At 41.6% G+C, this 19,077-nt stretch overlaps 1 protein-coding gene across 1 annotated transcript; it reads right to left on the bottom strand.

Annotated features, from left to right (window-relative positions):
* Positions 1-121: 121 nt before the first annotated feature.
* On the bottom strand, positions 122-18,687 carry eea1 (early endosome antigen 1). The gene is made up of 29 exons (XM_004070083.5): positions 18,487-18,687; positions 15,517-15,594; positions 15,325-15,437; positions 15,176-15,230; positions 15,042-15,107; positions 14,572-14,602; positions 14,384-14,488; positions 14,042-14,163; positions 13,770-13,925; positions 12,491-12,607; positions 9,313-9,651; positions 8,751-8,900; positions 7,979-8,098; positions 7,683-7,886; positions 7,382-7,582; positions 7,192-7,305; positions 6,924-7,079; positions 6,681-6,820; positions 5,566-5,896; positions 5,341-5,442; positions 5,066-5,260; positions 4,783-4,965; positions 4,507-4,692; positions 4,293-4,424; positions 4,023-4,208; positions 3,698-3,936; positions 2,438-2,558; positions 2,261-2,359; positions 122-2,182 (listed from the first exon to the last, which is right to left on the bottom strand). Exons 1-29 carry the CDS (start codon positions 18,508-18,510, stop codon positions 2,060-2,062), a joined length of 4,188 nt encoding a protein of 1,395 aa, XP_004070131.1. The 5' UTR covers positions 18,511-18,687; the 3' UTR covers positions 122-2,059.
* Between the last annotated feature and the right edge of the window lie 390 nt (positions 18,688-19,077).

Genomic DNA, 19,077 nt, shown 5'->3' with positions numbered 1-19,077 from the left:
CATTTCAAATGTCTTTAAATTAGGATGAAACTTGAATTTCTATCATGCTAAATTAATATAGACCATAATAAAAAATGGCAAATTCATTATGTTAAACATTTTTCGAGCCATCCACAGGGAATAAAAGAAACATCCAGCTCGTTTTTATTTGATTCATGACATGAAGTAAAATCAGCGTTTGCATGTGAACAAACTGCGGTGAGGTCAGGCCTGAGCGACTCCTTTACAACCAGGTCTGATGTGGACGAACAGAGCGAGCCGTTCAGACGTCATGCGTGAGAACACCAAGCAAGCCACTTTTTATTCAGCACAAATCTGTGTTTTATAAAAACAATTAAGACACGGATGAACCCAAACACAGTTTCACTATTAACCAGATCCCTACATCCATGGATTTATAGTCATCGTTTTCCTTTTTCAATACAAACATATACAAATCATTTCCGACAGCCTTGGTATTAACGCGCGATTACCTAATCTGGTGCTCCTTTTTGTGCCCGGAGTCCTGATGAGCCCAAAATAAATTAAGGTGCAATTTCTTCTCTCCAGATTTCAGGGACTGTACAACATGAGAAATAAAAGTACAATTTGACGAATAAATGTTAATTTATGATTATTTTTTTTAGTGCTTTTCCTGTGCCAGTCTGAGGTAGACGTAAGCCAACTGATTTAACACGCGTGTTATTGAGAGAAAGCAACACAAACAGACATTCTTCTGCAATGAGCACGAGTTTGGTTAAGCCTGAACGAGCTGCAGAGACCTGCACAGTAGTGGTGCTGTCGCCCGCTCCTGCACACACACACACACACGCACACACACACACACACACACACAATTGCACGGGCGGTTCTACCGGTAAACAGTCGTAAACTAAATTCAATAGAAATTTCGGTTTCCAGTGATCTCGGCTGGACAGAGAACCAGCAGTTACTTATCCTCCCAGAACCCCAACGCTGCAGGAAATCCCAGGGATGCTGAAACTCAGAGCAGCACAACATTCATTTAGTGCATCGCAGCAGTCGAACACACAAAACTCCAGCTGCAATAAGTGCTTCACAGAGGAGGCGAGCAACAGAACCGGTCAAATGAAACACGCAGGCACCTTTAAAGACGACAATCTGCAGAAAGCACCACAATTTGTAAAAAAAACAACACACACAGACAAAAGAAAGATGAGAAAAAGATGGCACAAAAAAAATGAAATTAGACTAACTGCCCCTCTAATGTGTCATTTTAAAGATAAAAACTCAAGTCTTTGAAGACGTTTAGGGAAATAATGAGACAAGCTGAGTTTCACCTCCGCTGCTGTTCGTCTGCAGACATTCTTTGGTCATTAAACACACACTGAACACTCTGCCGTACAGAAGGAACACGCAGCAACTCAAGCATCAGCTTTTCCACACAACAGTTGGTGTACGAGTTCACTTTTCGATTCTAGAGCAGGCTGACCCCCAAAACTACCTCCTTACACACCAGTGTCGCAGACAATTTTACTGTAGACGACCGATTAAAACCTATTTTCTCTAAACAGTGAGAGATGTGAAGATAAATCAAGTGAAATCAATGAACAAACAGCTGACTGCACGTATTAGTTTCTCAGTCACATCTGCATTAAAATACTTTGTTTTTTCTAAAAAGTTAAACCTGATTTCACTGTCATTTGTCAAAGAGGCTCATTTCCCTCCATCAGGTTGGTAAAGTGTGAGAACTTTTAGAGAGCAGTAGTGACTCAGCACGCACGCACGATATGCACTCATCCAGTCGCATAGAGATCATTTGCGTCATCGTCGCATGTTTCCACACATGTGAAGCAACAATGGAGCCGTAACTGAAAAGAGATGAGCGACATTTGTAAATCACTGTCTCCTCCTTCTGGCAGTCCACAGGAGTAGCAAAGGCACAGAAATACACAGAACATCCCCACTCTTGTCACACGGGCTCCTCGGACAACGCCTTTTTCTTGACGTGCGCAGGCGCCTTTCTACGCTGGGTTTGTCCTTCTTAGTGCACATTGAAATGACGGGAAAGGGAGAGAGAGGGGAAAAAAAAAAAGAAAAATCAGCCCTGGAGCTCCTCAAAACACGTCTCACACACGCGGACTGGCTTCTTAGAGGACGGCGTGAGCGCGTTCCTGGACGAACACTCGGCACAGAAAATGTTCCCACAGTGGCGGCAGTGGTGCTGGATTACAGACAGGGAGAGAGGGTTAGAAGGAAACTCTGAAAGCATAAAGGATGGTTTCTGTTAGAAAGGACTCACCTTCCTGACAGTGACGGAGAAGCCTTTCCCACAGGCCATGCAGTTCTGCACCTCGTGATCCTCGGCCCACTTCCTGGTCAGACTCTGCGACTGCTTGATCTGCGGGATCAACGGCGTTTGCTCAGCAAGAATCAAGAAAAAGCTCCACCCTTTCTGTTAAGTCTACCAGGAGCTGACCTGAAGGGACTGGTTCTCCCTGCCGAGCTCCTGCATGGCTGCCGTCGTGTCGTCCAGCTTCCGCCTGAGCTCCACCACTTTGGCCTGCAGTCTCTCTATCTCGCCTTCACCCTTCACACACCTCACACACAAACACTGCTGTGAACACACGTCTCTCCCTGCTTTACATGGACACCACAGCCCAAAAACTCCATTTTCACATCAGCTGCAGCTGCCTTCTCTCAATCCCCGCCAGGCCACAGACCAGTACCGGCCCATGGGTCACAAACAAATAGAGAAAAAGAAAATATACTATTTATGCATTCATCTGATGCATCCACTTATAGATGACTAGATCCATGTACGTCTTTGTTTTCCTCGTCTGAACTGGCATCTGGCTCTAAACTGAACAGATGGGTAGCTCTGAGATTGCTCGCCATTTTTGTTGCACCTGTAATGTTAGGTTGGGAGTGTGAGCGGCTCCAAGCTACCAGGACAGCATGTAAACAGAAGGATGTCGGGAAGCAAGGGCAGGCTTACTCCATGCCAACAGTCCCACCTACAACTCAGAGGAAAGTTTCTATTTAACTAGTGTTGCTCTGCAGTAACTATGTCCAAGAAAATGACATAGATTCTTTTATTTTGGCTAAAAACGGCACAATCCTAATCAAAAGACCACTGGGAACGATTTTAAAGTGGGCCTTTAAGAAACTTATAGTCCTCTGTGTTAAAGAGAAAAAACACAATATATCTAGATTTAGATAAAAACAAAATATGAAAGATGACCTGAATCTGGATTCAGTTCTCAATGTTATAAAACTGTAACATCTTCACTGAATTTTTACAAATCAGAAACAACTTCTACAAAACAATAACTTTTGTCTCATGGAGTCTTCATTTGTTTCAAGTTGCTTTTTTAAACAGAATTTTATGAAGTAGCATAAAGAAGAGATTTTTCAGAAAGCGGAAGCTTAAAATTTATAACGCTCACTTTGGTCCTGTTCGAACAGATCAGTGATGACGTTGTCTGACACTAAACCAGTCCGTGGCCTAAACAAGGTAGAGGACCACTGATCTTAGGTATGACATTTATGCTTAAATATAACCCAATTCATTTAAATCTTTAAACATTTTCTTGCAGCAGCCGCAGAAATAGTCTGATAAATTAGTCAGCTGCTCAGGAGAACATCCTACAGGGCAGACGGTCTTCTAATGAGGCTGGACACGACTCCGATTCATCACCTGCAGATATTTTTAGCAGCAGCAGCAGCGACTACCCACCTCTCCAGCAGAGCCCGCCGCTCGTCCTGGTTGTTCTGCACCGTGGCCTCCAGCACGGCGATCTCTCCTCTCAACTCGTCCGTCTGCTTCTCCAGCTCGCTCACTCTCCTCTGGCTGCCCTGCCACTCCCGCTTCAGCGTCGCCACGTTTTCGTTCAGCGCCGTCACCTGAACGCTCAGCTTCGCTTCAGCCTCCTCCCCGCGCCGCACCTGCTCCTCCCTGGCTCGCTTCTCTGCCCCCTTTGGAGAGAGGTGCCGATCACTTGACAGACAGGAACCAGGAGGAACTGATGTAGCGTACATGTTTTGGTTTGGAGATTTCATACCAGCTGATCCTGGATGGCCTTTGTTTGGGTGAGGAGCTGCTCCTCTCTCTTGCTCATGCCATCTCTGGTGGCCTGATGCTCCTTTTGCTCCTCCTTCAGGGCCTCCTGCGCTGCCTCCACCTGACCCTGCAGCTCCAGCTTTTGCTGGATCAGCAGCTGTTTGGCTTCTTGCAATTCCCCCAGCTCCTAAACGGAATAAACAAATTCATAACTTCACAGTGAGGGATCTCTGTATTATCGTAATGTCGGAGTTCAGATGAGAACCCTGACCTTCTTGATCTTCTCCGTTTGTGTTTTTAACTCAGAAGATAGTGTGGCGTTTGTTTTTTCCAGAGCACTTCTGTCTTTATTCAGCTCCGACACCTTGTTCCTCTCCTGCTGTAGCTCCGCCTTCATCTGATCCTGAACATGGATGCATATTTTACATGATACGAATGCAAAATATCCAAAATGATGTGGAAGCCTATGGATGCCTGTTACCCACCTCCTGCTTCTTCAGCTCTTTCAGGGCATGTTCCTGCTGTTGCAGCTTCTGCTCCCGTTTGGTGAGCTCCTGCTCCAAAGAGCCGCGAGCTGCTTTTAACTCCTGGATCTGAGCCTCCATACCTGTCTGATGGCTTCGGTTTGCTGCCAGCTCCTCCTGAGCCACTCTCAGTTTATCCTCCAACACCTGAGAAAAGAGGAGACGGAAAGGATTCAGAGGAGAAGCAACCTAAACTTTACCCATCCTTTTGTTAGCCCCAGGAGGCACCTTCAGTACCTTCAGATCTTGACGCAGTGCAGAAAGCTCGGACTCTTTGCCGAAGGAGTCCGACTGAAGCTGGCTGTGCTTTTCCTGACTTTGCTCCAAAGCTTTCTGCAGCTCGGCAGCCCGGCTTTTCTGAGAGGCTAGCTCCTGGTCGAGGCTGGACAGCCGAGCTCTCAGCTTAGTCTCTTCTTCTGCCTGGAGATAAAAAAGTCAAACAGAAACAGATGATTTCAAGAGCAAGTCCTTAAAAAAAAAAGCTTCATTTAACAATGCAGGATTATCTAAAGTTGCTTACCTTCTTGACACCAGCTTCCTGCAGCTGTGTCACCTGACCTTTCAGTTTCTTCACCTCGTCCTCCAAGGACTTCTGCATCGTCTTCAGCAGCTCCCGCTGCTTCCCAACCTCATCCTCCTTGTCCTTCAGAGCCTCCCGAGTCTTTGAGTGCTGCTGCTCTAATGAGGTCAGCTGTGCCTTCAACTTTTTCTCTGCCTGACATTTGAAGACGCACAACAAAATCAGGAGCTGAACTCCAAACAAACTCTGCTCCTTGTTTGTCTTCACAGGCTCACCCCTTTGCTCTGCTCCAGCTGCTCTTTAGACTCTTTCGCCGCCTTGGTGACGGCTTCATTGCTCTTCAAGAGCTCCTGTCTTGCTTTCTCGTTAGACTTTTCCTAGAAATGCAGATAGGCTGATATTGTTAGAGAGTTTTCTGATCCATTTTTGCACCACAGAGTTCCAATCAGCCCCACTGGGCTAAAACAATATTTGCGATCCTGACAGTAGTTCAAACCAACCTTCTCCTCCATGACTGATTGATGACTTTTCCTCTCAGCCTCCAGCTGACTTTGACTCTCCTTGAGCATCTTCTTGGTCTTTCCCAGGTTCTCCTGAACTGTGACCAGCTCTTTCCTTTGAGCTTCTTTCTCCTGTTGAACCTTCTGCAGATCTGCTGCAAGACTTTGTGTTTTCTTCTCCAGCTCTGCTCGCTGAGTCTTCCCCTCCTGGGTCACCGCGTCCAGACTGGCCTTCAGTGCAGACAAGTCCTGCTCGCAGCGCTGCAACTGCTGCTGGGAGTCCGCCAAAGAAGCTCCCTTCTTCTTCAATTCTTCCTGCAGCGTCTTTGATCTTTGCAAAGAAAACACAAACGTAACTTTGGTCGTGACTATTGTCACATTGCTGTCATTATTCTTTCAGCTAAGTTAAGACCAAAAGGTTGAAACATTATGCTTAAAATGTAGGAAACAAAAACAAATCCAAAATATAATGATCTTCAGTGACCTTCCAGGAAATCTGCTGTCTGTTTGTGTGAATCATTCAATCCAACAGTTTACATAACAGCCAAGAGAAGACACGACCTTACAGACGCAACTGCTGCTGCCTGTCAATCTGGGAGGTCTTACAAGACAATTTCTGCACTATTCTGGTCCATCAGTCCCATCCACAAAGATTATTCACCAATGGGAAATATTCAAGACAGCTAGCAGTCTTTCCAGAAGAGGAAGTCAAAGCTAAATCGGATTTGGATCCTGCTCTGCAGAGAAATTCCTTCAATCCTGGCTGACAGCTCAAGAGTCAACTAAAAGTAACCAGAAAATATTAGAAAGTGACGGTTTGGACAAATGAACATAAAATATCTTTATAGGAAGAAAAGTTGGAGTATTTGTGGATTCATGTGTTTGGACAGATAAAATTGAAGTTGAGACTAATTTGAGTCACAATCAATTTAGCTTCAAAAATGTCCCAATGTGATTTCCTGCATTCTTTCTTTAGATTCTGTCAGTTGAAGTGTATCTATGATGAGAGTTACAGACCTTTCTCATCTTTTTGAGTTCAGTTTTAGTTATTTCTTGATACGACAGTGTAGGTTTTAGAATGTATTTGGGGTTTTTTTTTGGACAGTGTTTCTCACCCCTCCTTTTCCGTCTCCAGAGAACGCTGAAGCTCTTTTGCTTTCTGTTTCACCTCCACACCCTCCTTCTGCAGGGCCTCCAACTCCAGCTGCGCCTGGTCGCGCGCCGTCCGCACCTCCACCACCTGCGACTCCAGTTTCTGTCAAATTAAAGTTCACCCATCAAAACACAAAAATGGATTGAGGCTCAGTGAACATGGAGCAAAATCAGGTGTCTTTTTTTATTCTCTCATCAGAAGCCACCTTATTGAGCCCCTCCAGCTGCTCAACGCGCTGCTCCGAGGCCAGTAGTTTGTCTCTACATTCCTTTAGGTTGGTTTCCAGCTGAGTGCACTGCTCCTGTCTCTCCTTGAGTCTTTGGGCCTGCTCCTCAACTTTCTTTTGGTTTTTATTTAATTCCTGCATCAAAAATAGAATAGAAGAACATGAAAAAGCATCCAAAAAATGCCACTAAAGACCAATTTCATGGTTTTCTCCAAAGTCCAGAAACATCCACCAAGAAGAATCCAACCTGCTGCTTGTCCTGCAGTGCATGCTGAGCCGTCTCCAGGCTGTTCTCCAGGTTGGCCTTCTGTGCAGCTTTGGCTGCCTCTGCAGACAGCAGCAGCTCTGTCTTTGCTTTCAGCTGGAGGACAACAGACCAGGACTTTAACCTTCCTCAGTACTTCCAAAACTGTTTTCATCTGCAATGCTGGACTCACCTGAGCGTCCAGCTGAGACACTTTCTCCTTGCTGTCTGTGAGCTGGGCGGTGAGCTCGGTGACTGAAGTCTCCAGGGTGTGAGCGCGGTCCTGAGCTGATCGGAGCAGAGACTTCTGCTCCTGGACTTGCTTGTGTAGGTTGTCCTGGGCTTGCTTGTTGCTCTCAGATTGATTCTTAAGCTTGTTGGTCAACTGTGTTACCTTTAAAAATCCAGATTTTCAAAAGAATGAGGAAGTGCTAACGTAAAGCCCTGATGTCCTCTGAAAATGCAGGAACTGAACTGTGAAACTTTATTTCCACCTGTTCTTGCAGAGCGTGATTCTTCTCTTTAAGTTGATTAAGGACAGCAGTCTCTCCCTCCCCAGCCTGGATCTTGGCACACAGGTCCTCCCGCTCCACTTCCAGCTGGCTAACGATGTCTTTACTTTTCTGAAGCAGAGCTTCCAGGTTCTGGATCTTCTGATCTTTGTCCCCAATCTGCCGCAATACTTGCTCCAGGTCATTCTACAGCACCACAGAAATAGCCGTTACTCCCAGGTGAAACAGAAGCGTACAAAGAATTCAAAACCACATCAGCACTCTGTGGTGGCGAGCACCTGTGCCTCGCGGAGTTTGCCGTTGGTGTTTTGCTGCAGAGCCTGAAGCTCCTGGTGCTGCTGCTTGGCTTTCTCCAGGAGGTGCTGAAGATCTGTGTTCTTACTGGTGCTTTCCTTCAGCTGGAAAAGAGAAAAAAGGGCTCTTTATCAATTCTCAGTGCAAAAAAATGTAATATTTTTAAGTTTTTAAACAAACCAACACAGAAGATTCAAAGTGTTTCTGTCCTTTTGGGACCAGAAAGGCCTAAAAATGGGTCATTCCTATTAGATTAGCTGTTTTCTTATTTAAAAAAAACACTAGGGACATATATCATGCTTTGAACAATAAAAAGAAGCCCTCAAATATTGACTGCATCAAAAACATTTGACGTTTGTTTTTTTTGCTGTTCTCTAAGCAGAATCCGCCATTCTTTGCCGCTTTTTAGAACAGAATCCCAGAACAAAGCATGTTGGATCCCTGGCAGATAAAAACTCAATGTTTCAGCTAGGCACCAAGGAGGATGTGTCGGAAAAATTAGCACCTGTCTCCAAGAAACAAACAGGAGGTGGAACGCACCATTACTGGGAAAGAGCTCAGATTTCACTAAAAGCTGTGACAGTCTGTTCAGCAGAGAACAGGACTATTCTTCAACCTCAAAGTTGAGATTCGTGTCTTTATGTCCATTTGCAGCATGACTGATCTGCTTTGCACAAAGATGACCTTATTTTATATGTGAACGATTAGCAGCAGAGTTGTTCCTTGGGTTTTAATGGTGCGCAGTAATGCTTGTACCTGTTCTTCTGCTCGGGAAAGTTTGAGCTGCAGGTCAGCCGCCTGCTGCTCGCGGTCCTTCAGCTTCTCCCCGGAGAGCTGCCTCTGCTCCTTCAGCCGACCCTGCACCTCTCCCAGCTGCCGCTCTGTCTCCAGCAGTTTAGCATGCAGCTAGCGGAGCACAAAGCGGGACAAAAGAGACACAGTTAAAAACTTTGTGCAACAACATATTTTGTATTTTAGAGGGTAAAATACCCTGACAACCTAAATTCTTTTTTTTTTATTTGACAAAATTTTTCATTCATTTTAAACTAAATATGGTTTCTACAACCTTCTACTTTGTGTTTCAAGTTGTTCTGATATTAACCTGGTTTTACCATGATGCTATGCTTTTGGAGGTTGATGTGATATTAATTAATGTTTTATCAGATATTCTTTTATTTATTAAAACTGAAAAACACCAGAAATAAACATGCAGTTTGAAGGCATGCACCATTTTATAATCATTATGGTTACACAACAGAGGATTGTGCAACTTGGTTGTTTTTTCTTCCTCTGTGGATCAAGCGATTGCTGTGTTCACCTGATTGATCTCCGTCTGCTGCTGAGCCCCCTGGCTCTCTTTTTCTTCCTTCTGCTGCTCCAACTGTTTCCTTTCCACCTTCAGCTCTGCATTTTTCACCTCCAGCTCTGCAACCTCACTCTTGAACTTCGTCACCTCCTCTGCCCTCTCTTTCAGCTCCGCCTGGGCCTTCTGCAAGCAGTTTTCAGCTCCTGTGGCTCGAGCCTGGAGATCCTGGACCTCCAAGTCCCTCTCCTTCAGTCTGTCCTGCACCTCCGTCTTTGCAGCTTTCTCCGATCCCAAATGCTCCTGCAGATCCTCGTATTCCTTCTCCTTACGTTCTAGTTTTTCAGAAAGCCTCTGAGGATTGAGCAGAAGGAAACACAAGGTAGATGATGCCCAAAGGTTTGACAGATATCAGGGTAAAAGTAGTTTGTGAAAAAGTGAAATTCCAGGTGTAACAATGCAAACAAACATCTTTAAGGAACTGTGAACATCAAAACCACAGCATATCTGTTTCCTAAATTAAAACAGTTAACAAACACGTGTCACAGTCACGAACACTCTCACATGATAGGAGCAATGGAAAAGAACAGAGGCCTGTCAACAGTGTGGAATGCCACTTCCATCCCATAGATTATATTGAAGCAGCTTCTGGCACTTGTCCTGGTCTAAGTGCTGGCAGTAAACTTGGCAAAGCTACAAAATGAAAACAAGACTTTTTTTTCCAGCAGAAAAAGGACAGGCATGGGATATGTGTGCCACCTTGGCTAATGTTAGTACATCTCTTTACCACTTGAGATGCATTCATAAATCTGCAAATGATTAAAAGCTGTTCATTTTCTAAGCAAATGATTCTGTGCCACATATTCCTGAACTGAACCCATTTTTAAATGTGGTTTTTACCATTTAATGACATAACAATGTGGTGTGACGCAACACAAGGCAACACAGATGATGGATGACGAGGTCACTGATGGGCCGACTATCTAAGCTAAAAACTAAAATAACAAGGCAAAACTCACACAATTCTAGTTACTGTGTTCTTCAGACCCCACAATGAATTCTGGTATTTTGAAAAGCCAACTTAAAGGTTCTCTTCACTTTTGAGGAGCAGTGTTGGGTTCTGCCGGGCTGCCCTCCCACAACCCAGAGCTTACGGCTCAGAGGCAGGTCCGTTATAATTCAACCTTCCAGAATATGTTGACCAATTTGTTTTCAGATGACAATTATAGTCTTTAGTCCAGATAGAAAATGGTATGACGGCATGATTCTGCAGTCGAGGTGATCCTGATTTGAACTGGATGTTAAGCTGAAGTTTTATTTAAGCTGGAGGAAAACAGACCAGAGGTCGGGATAGGCTCCAGCAGCCCAGTGACCCCGAATGGGACAAAACGGGTTTAGAAGATGAATGAATGAGTGAATAACAAGATGGAAACCAATAAATGGACATGCATAATGCATTAGATAAAGTAGTTAAAGTATATTAAAAAAGTATTCCTAAAGCTGGGAATAACTGCCAATCTAATTAATTGACTCAATTAAATATTTAATTGATTTGCCAAATTTTCATATAAAAAATAATTCTATTTGGATCTAAAAAATGTGTTTTCACAACTTCTGATTTCAAATGAAGAAATCTAGAATCTTTATTTAAAAAAATGGATAAAAACTATTATTGAGTAGAAATTATTAAGGTCATAGCTTCGAAGGAAAACTGATAAATTATTCTTAGATTTGATGTTGAGCATTTGTTTCAATTGATTTTACTACAACAAATATTTAAAACTCAACTTTACTAATTTGTCATTTTTATTGTTATTTTTTTCTTGATTCTCATTGTTTCTTTTTCCATGATACTTACAAGCACATTTAAATGTATTCAGGTCAGACTTCAGACAGTGTTATGATCAAATTCAAACTTTTGATCTGTCCATTTTCTAAATCAGTTTAATCCCTTTTGGGGTTGCTGGAGCCTATCCCAGCAACCTTTTGTTGACGGCGGGGTGAACCCTGAACAGTTCACCCGGCCATCAAAGGGCCACAGAGGGCCACATATTCACACCTGGGGACAACTTAGACCAGAGTTGCTCATTCCTGGAGCTCAATATCTACCCCCCTGCCTGTTCTCCAGATCTCCAAGCCCTGCTAGTTTCTGGTTAGCTTAAGCAGATGTCTCACCTGATCCAGGTAATCACCAACAAGCGGTGCAGGGAGAGCTGTAAAACCGGCTGGGGGGTAGATCTCCAGGACCGTGAATGGCAGGCCTGATTTAGACTGACCAACTAAGATGCATGTCTTTGGACTGTGGGAGGAAGCTGAAGTGCTTAGAGAAAAACCACCGAATGCAGGCGGAGAAAGTGCTAACGTCACACAGAAAACTGGGATCTGAACCACAGCTTTCTCCCTAGAAGGCGAGTGTGCTAACCACTACACCACCGTGCGGCTCTAAACTTTGTACTGAGTAAAAGTTTGTGTTTTGTTTGAAGACGCTTTTAGGCAGTTCTTAAAAACAAAACCTAGTAAAGACAGCATCTTAAGTCGACATGATCTCAAATGAAAAATTACTTCATTTCTAGCTTTTTCTGCTGTTCTTTGGTTTTTCCTCTCTTTAAACTGTGGTTGTCATCAAAAGCGGTGCAATAGCTGTTTGCATGTCTTAAAACGTGTGCTTGCATTTTTATTTTTCTAGTCGTATTAGAATCTCCAGCAGGTCTCAGGGGAAGCGAGCCGATCGTATTGAATACCCGGCAGTCATCGCTCTCGCACCTGGAAGCCCGTTTGTCTTGGAGGCGTTCGCTTCGGCCGATGAGAGAAGATTTAATCTCAGTGTCACATTCTGTTACTCCCAAAGCAACGTTGCCTTTTCCTTGTATTCCCCCACAGTAATGGAGCCTGTAAAGTAGCACCCCTACACTGGTTTAATAATAGTGCCGACCACAATATTTGACAACAAGAGTCGGTTGCTGAAGGCAGCTGGTGACAGCAGAACACTGGGATGCAGAGCAACAAAAGGCTTGCAGAGACTGAGATGCTGGCTACTTTAACTTTAACATGAGTGTTCATGTTAATGCTGCAAAGACAACAAAATCAGAGTATAATCCTGCAGCAAAACAAGCATGCCTGCAAGTAACTGCAGCTACGACTGTGGAATGAAACAGCCAGAAAGGTTCTTTGGACATGGAGTTCTCTCTATCACCTGGCATTGTTGCTGCAAATGATTCAGATTGCTTTGCAGCTGATGGATCTGCTGTGTGTAGACGGCTGCTTCCTGTGGACCCTTTTCCAACTCTGCTTTCAGCTGGGAGATCGTCACCTGAAGGGAAAAAGACCCACATGTCAGGACGGTTTCTAGTTTCAAAACAGGAGCACTAACAAGGATGAAGAAGGAAAAATGCAATTCCAAAATTACAAAAATGTTTTTTTAAATAAAGAATTGCATATTTTTCCCCTCTACTTTGAATCTTGAGTAGAATGGTTTTGCAAAAGATTATCAAATTGGAGATAAAATAAACGGAGACAGAGGTCCGTCATGAAACAACAATGTGCCTCACAGAACCGCCGAGAGAACAGATGAAACATGAATTCTTCAGAAAAAATACAAAGCGCTTTATTTTAAAATGCATTTCAGGTTTATAGATGTTTCTGGGGGAAATCCTTTGTGTTTTGGTCGTCATGCTGTTATTATAGGCCATAAATAAATGTCATGACAGTTGTAAAGGTCCATAACATTCTATACTTCCTTAAACTTCCACCCGCTTCTGTTTGAACACCTTTAAATCAATTTAGAGGAAATAGACGTTATTTGTGTTTTTTCAGTTTTTAGGTGAATGTTTGTTCATTTAATCCAAACATTAAAGCAAACAGGAAAAACACAAACAAAAAGGTTTGATATGATTTGAGTTTACTTTAAATCTTGACAATTAAAAATTATTGAAAAAAATAGATTTGTTATTATCATTGCAAATGAAAACCCTTTTGCCCTGATTTAATTCAGGTGTTCCATCGCAACCATGTCTTAAAGTAACAAGTTTGTTCTCCCAAAAAGTTCATCTAAGGAAAATGTGGATATAAAAAAGCTATAATTATCTGGATGCAGCATTAAACATCTGCAATACCAAAAGGGGCTGCAGTCTCAATTTAAGCTACCATGTAAACTAAAATAAGAATGCTTAATGTGAAAAATACTGAATTAAACCTGTTCAGAACAAACGTCCTTTAATTTATCTTCAAATCTTCAATTATGTTACAGACAAATACCGCTTCTGAGCCTCCAATTCCCAAACAAAGCCCTATTAATACTGGTCTCTTTTAAAAAGCAGGAAATAGGCCTGAATTATTCAATAACTAATTCCCAGATTATGCACAGCGCCATTTAACAAAGAAACTTTTTCCTTGACGGTGTTTAATAGGGATCTAAATTAACTCTGTGTGGAGCGAGGAGAGGGCCGTTTTGACCTTTTATAAAAATGTTTCACCTCAGAGGTAGTGTAGTTAGCCTGCAGCTGCTCATACTGGTTTTTGAGGCGCTCCGACTCTTCCTCCCTCTCACGGGTCGTGTTGTCCATCAGAGTCTGCACCTGCACCAACTCTTTCCGCAGAACCTCCACATCCTCCACCCCCGGCCGCTGCAGCTAGGGGGGCAGAGCGGAGGCAGCGCGCTCATCAAAGATGGCAGATGATGAATTGTTGCCAAGATAAACGAAGAAGCTAAACATGAATGCTTTGAGAAGGTTTGCATGTTTTGTACCAGTTCAGATTGGAGTTTCTCGTTCTCCTGCTGCTCAGTCTGCAGCTGCACAGTCATCCTGGCAAGCCTCTGCTCTGCAGCCTCCCTCAAGCTCCTCTCTTCATCATAACGCGACTTCAAATCTGCAGTAATGTCATAAAAACAATTAAAAACAATGCAGTTTCCAAGAATTACAAAAATGTAATTCACTCTAAGGTATTTGACTAAAGCTTTTCTGGAGATTACAGTGATAGTGGGTGTAACTCCACAGATGAACTGTGAACATTTGTTTAGCAGAAGAGGCTTCCTTCTGTTAACTGAGCTGGAGATGCAGGCCTCCCACTTTCCAGGCTTCACACTGACCTACTATCTCTGTGGCCAGCTGTGCAGCTTTCTGCTCAAACAGGTCTTTCATCTGTTTAATGTTGAACTTCTCTGTCTCAGCTTCATTCAGCTTCCTCTCAAGGACTGAGGAGAAAAAGAGCAAAAAATTAGCAGCTAATGGTCTGAGAAAAATTTAAACATGCTTTTGTGGATTTTCCCTCTTTTACCCGAATCGTCCGAACTGGTCTGCCCATCGTTCTTGAAAAGAAGAGAATTCAATGGAAAGGAGAAAAAATGTTTATTTAGTTATGTAAATAATTAAACACTGAACAAATTCTTCATCTACAAAACTAAACCTCAAAACTCCATATAGATCATTCAAAATAGTTTCCTCTGAAAGTGAGTAAAATATTAGGAGTCCAATATTTTTCGTTTTATTTAAATATTTGCATTTTTCAGTGCTTTAAACCTGTCATTTTTGTTTTGTTTATATTTTTCATGTATTTATCTCGTCTTATATATAACAATTTTTGCAACAAAACTACATTTTGTTCATTTAAAGCCTATTTATAATCCAATTTATAATTTCCTTTTTAGAAGTTTTATTTGTCTTTTTTGTACATTACATGAGTCATTTATCTATTTTTGCTTTCCTTATTGACATTTCAGTCTTCATGATGATCTGGAGAAAATGTACCTGCTTCAGATGTCCTTGGACTTTGTCTAGTTCTTTCTTTAGCTCTCCTGAGAACCATCTTTCCTCCTAATAGGTAGAGACACAATTAGTCTCTTTTTCACCACGTTTGACAGGCAACAGCACAAGAACTTTACCTTGAGAGAAGCGTGCAGGTCCTGAACTTCTTGTCGTAGCATCGTAAGGTCTTCCCTGCAAGAAGCAAAAATCATGTATGTAATATATATATTTATCAATAAAGGCTGTCACAGTGGAGATGATTTGCATCCATAAACATTTATCACACCGAGTTGGGGCCACATGAGCAGGGAGTTCGCCTGTGTCATGGAAGAGCTCGTAGTGTTTGAAGAGCTCCTCCGCTGAATTGTGAGACTTCATACACTGAGGACAGATGAAGCCCTGCTCACAGAAACACACAGTTAGAAACAAAAATGTCCTATAGCTGACTAAATACAGTTCAGATCTGCATCCATGTCACCTCAGATGTCTGATCATGGTTGAGTTCTTTGCTGGGCTGCTCTGACTCCGCATTCTGGGAGCCCCCCTTCCCAGGAGTCTATAGGAAAACAGAAAGCGAGTCAATTCTGAAAATATGATATTCTGAAGAAAAAAGGAACACAATAGTACTTATTATTCTTACTACTTTAAGTTAGTCTTTCTCTTTAAAAAAATAGTAAAACCTAAAAAAACATAATTTTCCATTAATCTTGTTATGAGACAGTCATAATATGTAATACCAACAATAACACTATTCACAAGAAATGTATATATAAAGCTGTAAAAGGAAATGAAGATTTTAGGATTATAAAAACTATGACATTACAACATGGAAGCAAGACACCTGAAAATAAAATAAAAGCAACGATGCTTTTAAATTGGAAAACAATTATTAGAAATAAAAGCAAACGGTATAAGTATACAAGACCAGAAAAGGCCAAAGGTCAGCTTCAGCATCAATTGCAGTTCAGTGTGACTTGTTGTTCATAAAGTGATTAGATTTACCAAATCTTGTACTTCTAGAGGTTGATTTTGTAGATAAGACTTTTTTTTTAATAATCAGTTTTTATTTAGATAAGCTGTAAAGGTTTTAGATGAATGTTTGGGGTATTACATGACAGCGAATCATGTTTTCACCGTTACTAGCTGCAGCACATGCAAAAAAATGATGTTCCTTAAAAAATAATGTATAAACTACCCTATAAATGTATTTTGTCTGTATCCAACACCACAAAATTCATTAGCATTACTCAATTACGGCTGTGTTTAGCATATTTTTGATTGTTATTTATCCTGTAACCTCACAGCAACAACGCAGAGTTCTCTGTAACTGACCACCTAAATTTTCTCCCCAACTCCCAGCCCCTTTTAGCACCTTCTGCAGAAGGCAATTACAAAAGGAGTCTGTAAACACGGGGACTTACAGAAAGCCCAGCAGCCCAGATGTTAAAGGAGTTTTATTCACCTCAGCAACAGCAGCGACTAATGTAACATCGTCGGTCCACAAGCTGTAGTCTCTCATCACACAGGCTCTATCTCATTTATGATAATTGCACTCTATCTTTATATTTCTGTGATCTTTTTGTAACATTGGTACATTTTTTCTCTTTATCACAATGTTGACATTTCAGTTACCTTCCCCTTGTCTAACAGTATCAGATAAAGTACTGTCAGATCACAGTTCTTCCCACCCCAGATAATGTTCATTGACCATATTTTAGCCTTTGCCTTAATAAAATGCTTCCAAGAATTATGGGTAACAAGTGGCTGGAACCTACTGGCAAGACACTCAGGAACATGTTTAGCTTTATTCATCAGATTATCCATCTGCAAACTACAAAAAGTCTTCATTCATCAAAATGTATAAAAACATTACTGCATCGCTCAAAGGCCATGATCTAACACTCATTAACCAAAGCACTCTGCAGTTCAGATTTCAGCTAAAAAGGAAGTGTTATAAAGTTTACAGACCAGAAGCATAAACACGCTGGTGGGTGTGCCAGAGAGACCATTCACAGGAAGAATTTGTTTGGGTTGGGCATGGCTTGCATGACTGAATAATGAGGTCAAAATGTGTGTTTGTGTGGATCTGCATGGTGGGCTTTTTGATCCTAATCATTGAAAAGCTTGCAAACAAAGTGTAGGTCATGGGGTAACCTTTGACCCCACAAAGCAAACGGCGCAGATATGATTCAGTCTTCAGTATAGTAACCACAACAATATCTAGTAAACTATTTCATATATTATATTTTTTTAAATAATATGTAACTGTCTAAGAACATACTAAAAGCTAATTTTCCAATGAAATACATCTGCATTTCATAATAGCCAAAGGTAGAGGTACTTTAACAAAGTAAAAACCGCATTATATTATTTTAATCATAATAAGACCTCTTTTATGTTTTACAGCTCAATATTGTTTTTATTACAAAGCAGGAAAAAAATTTATTTTTATTTTTTAAAGCTGTAAATTATGTTTATTTGAAGAAGCTATAAGCCTGTTTAGGCACTCCTGAAAAGACTTGAATCTTCTTATTGGCTCATAGTGGGAACCCCCCCCCAAATACATTGAAAACACGACCAACAACCATTCCGTCATTTAAAAAAGTTCGTGTGGAAAAAAATACAACCCGTGTCTCTGTCTGTTCCGCAGGGACAGAATATTTTAAATTTCATTTGAGTTTTTATTTTTGATTTTGTTAATTATTTTGCACTTCAAAGGCTCTTTATGTATAACAATCGCCTAACCATTATAACTAAAATAAAAAAAGCATTTACGTTGATGATTAATTTCCCTCATTATCGACGAGGCTCTAAAAGTCTGGCTTTTTTTTACTATTTAGCTGTTTGTTTGTTTTTTCAGGTCAAACAGGTAGTTTTTCAACCACCTATTCTGTCATGACATAATTATTATATATTCGTGGTTTTTCAATTCATCGCCAAGTTACGATTGACGCAGAATTTTTTTTGTTGCTAAAGAAAGGCAGTGTTGGCGATGAATTAACCTGGAGCTGTCACACAGCTACTGTACTGCTAACACAGAAACCATAAAAATAACAGGTCTCGGAGACCGGAGGTTTAAACTAACACACGTTCTCGGTTGCCCCTTTAACAGTGTGCTCGTAAACTGCATTTTATTTACAGCTGTTCATTTCGACCTTGTCAAAAGAACCACTTGTCAACTGAACAAAGTTAGCATTTGATGCTAGTTTTGTCAACCAAAGGGAAAGGAAGCTTGATTTCCACACCGGGACTTGTCGGAAACGACAAAGTACGCCGTTGTTAAGTAGCCTTTAACTAAGATATTTAACCCCGCCTGACTACGGAGGACAAAATGAACAACCAAGCGCCCGTGATACGAAACCAGACACGGATAGGCCCGTGTCTCTAAACCAAGCACTCCTGACAACAACAGAAGCGACGCCGGCCGAAGAGAAGCCTAACAGTGTACCATTTGAAGTATCCGTCGGAGCATGGCGTTGGCTTGGCTTGGCTTGGCTTGGCTTGGCTTGGCTTGTCCTGACGCAAACTGAATCCAGGTGCTTAAATGAAAAGTTTACGTCTGAGAACGACGAGCACCTGACCAGACACAGGGAGCTGAGCAGCAGCGGCGGATGGGCGGGTCATGTGGAGATGGACGCAAGAATTTCACTTCAACATGGTCAAGATCTGCAGCACGACGAAATGACAACTAAATATAAAACGGAATATTTTCGTTTTGGTATACATATATACATATAACTTGATGTAGCACACAAGATTAGTCACAAACAAAAAAAAACTATGAATAGGAAAAAGGCTTTATTTAAAAATATAAGCCAAGGGCAATAATAAAAACGTGGTTTCTTGTTTTATCATAATGAATTTTTAATCATTTTTTTTCCTATTTAATATTTTCTTTAAAATTACATTTCCTGTCCATGAGATCGAACATAATTCTCCTTAAAACAATAACTTAACCTGCAGCAAATTGTATAAATTATATTTATTAATGATACTTAAAGTGCAATAAATAAGAGTTACCTCAAAAAGTGATGATCAA

The sequence above is a fragment of the Oryzias latipes genome, chromosome 6, assembly GCF_053564925.1.
Source record: "Oryzias latipes strain Hd-rR chromosome 6, Olatipes_Hd-rR_3.1".
NCBI lineage: Eukaryota > Metazoa > Chordata > Actinopteri > Beloniformes > Adrianichthyidae > Oryzias > Oryzias latipes.
Note: the sequence above shows the minus strand (reverse complement) of the source record. Positions and strands in the feature narration are given on the sequence as shown.

Excerpts from the sequence above, each read along its gene's own strand:
- eea1 (XM_004070083.5), bottom strand. The coding sequence starts at position 18,510 with ATGCTCCGACGGATACTTCAAATG. Across the intron at positions 7,887-7,978 it reads GCAAACTCCGCGAGGCACAG|AATGACCTGGAGCAAGTATT; the intron begins GTGCTCGCCACC and ends GTGGTGCTGTAG. Across the intron at positions 7,080-7,191 it reads CACTGCAGGACAAGCAGCAG|GAATTAAATAAAAACCAAAA; the intron begins GTTGGATTCTTC and ends TTTTTGATGCAG.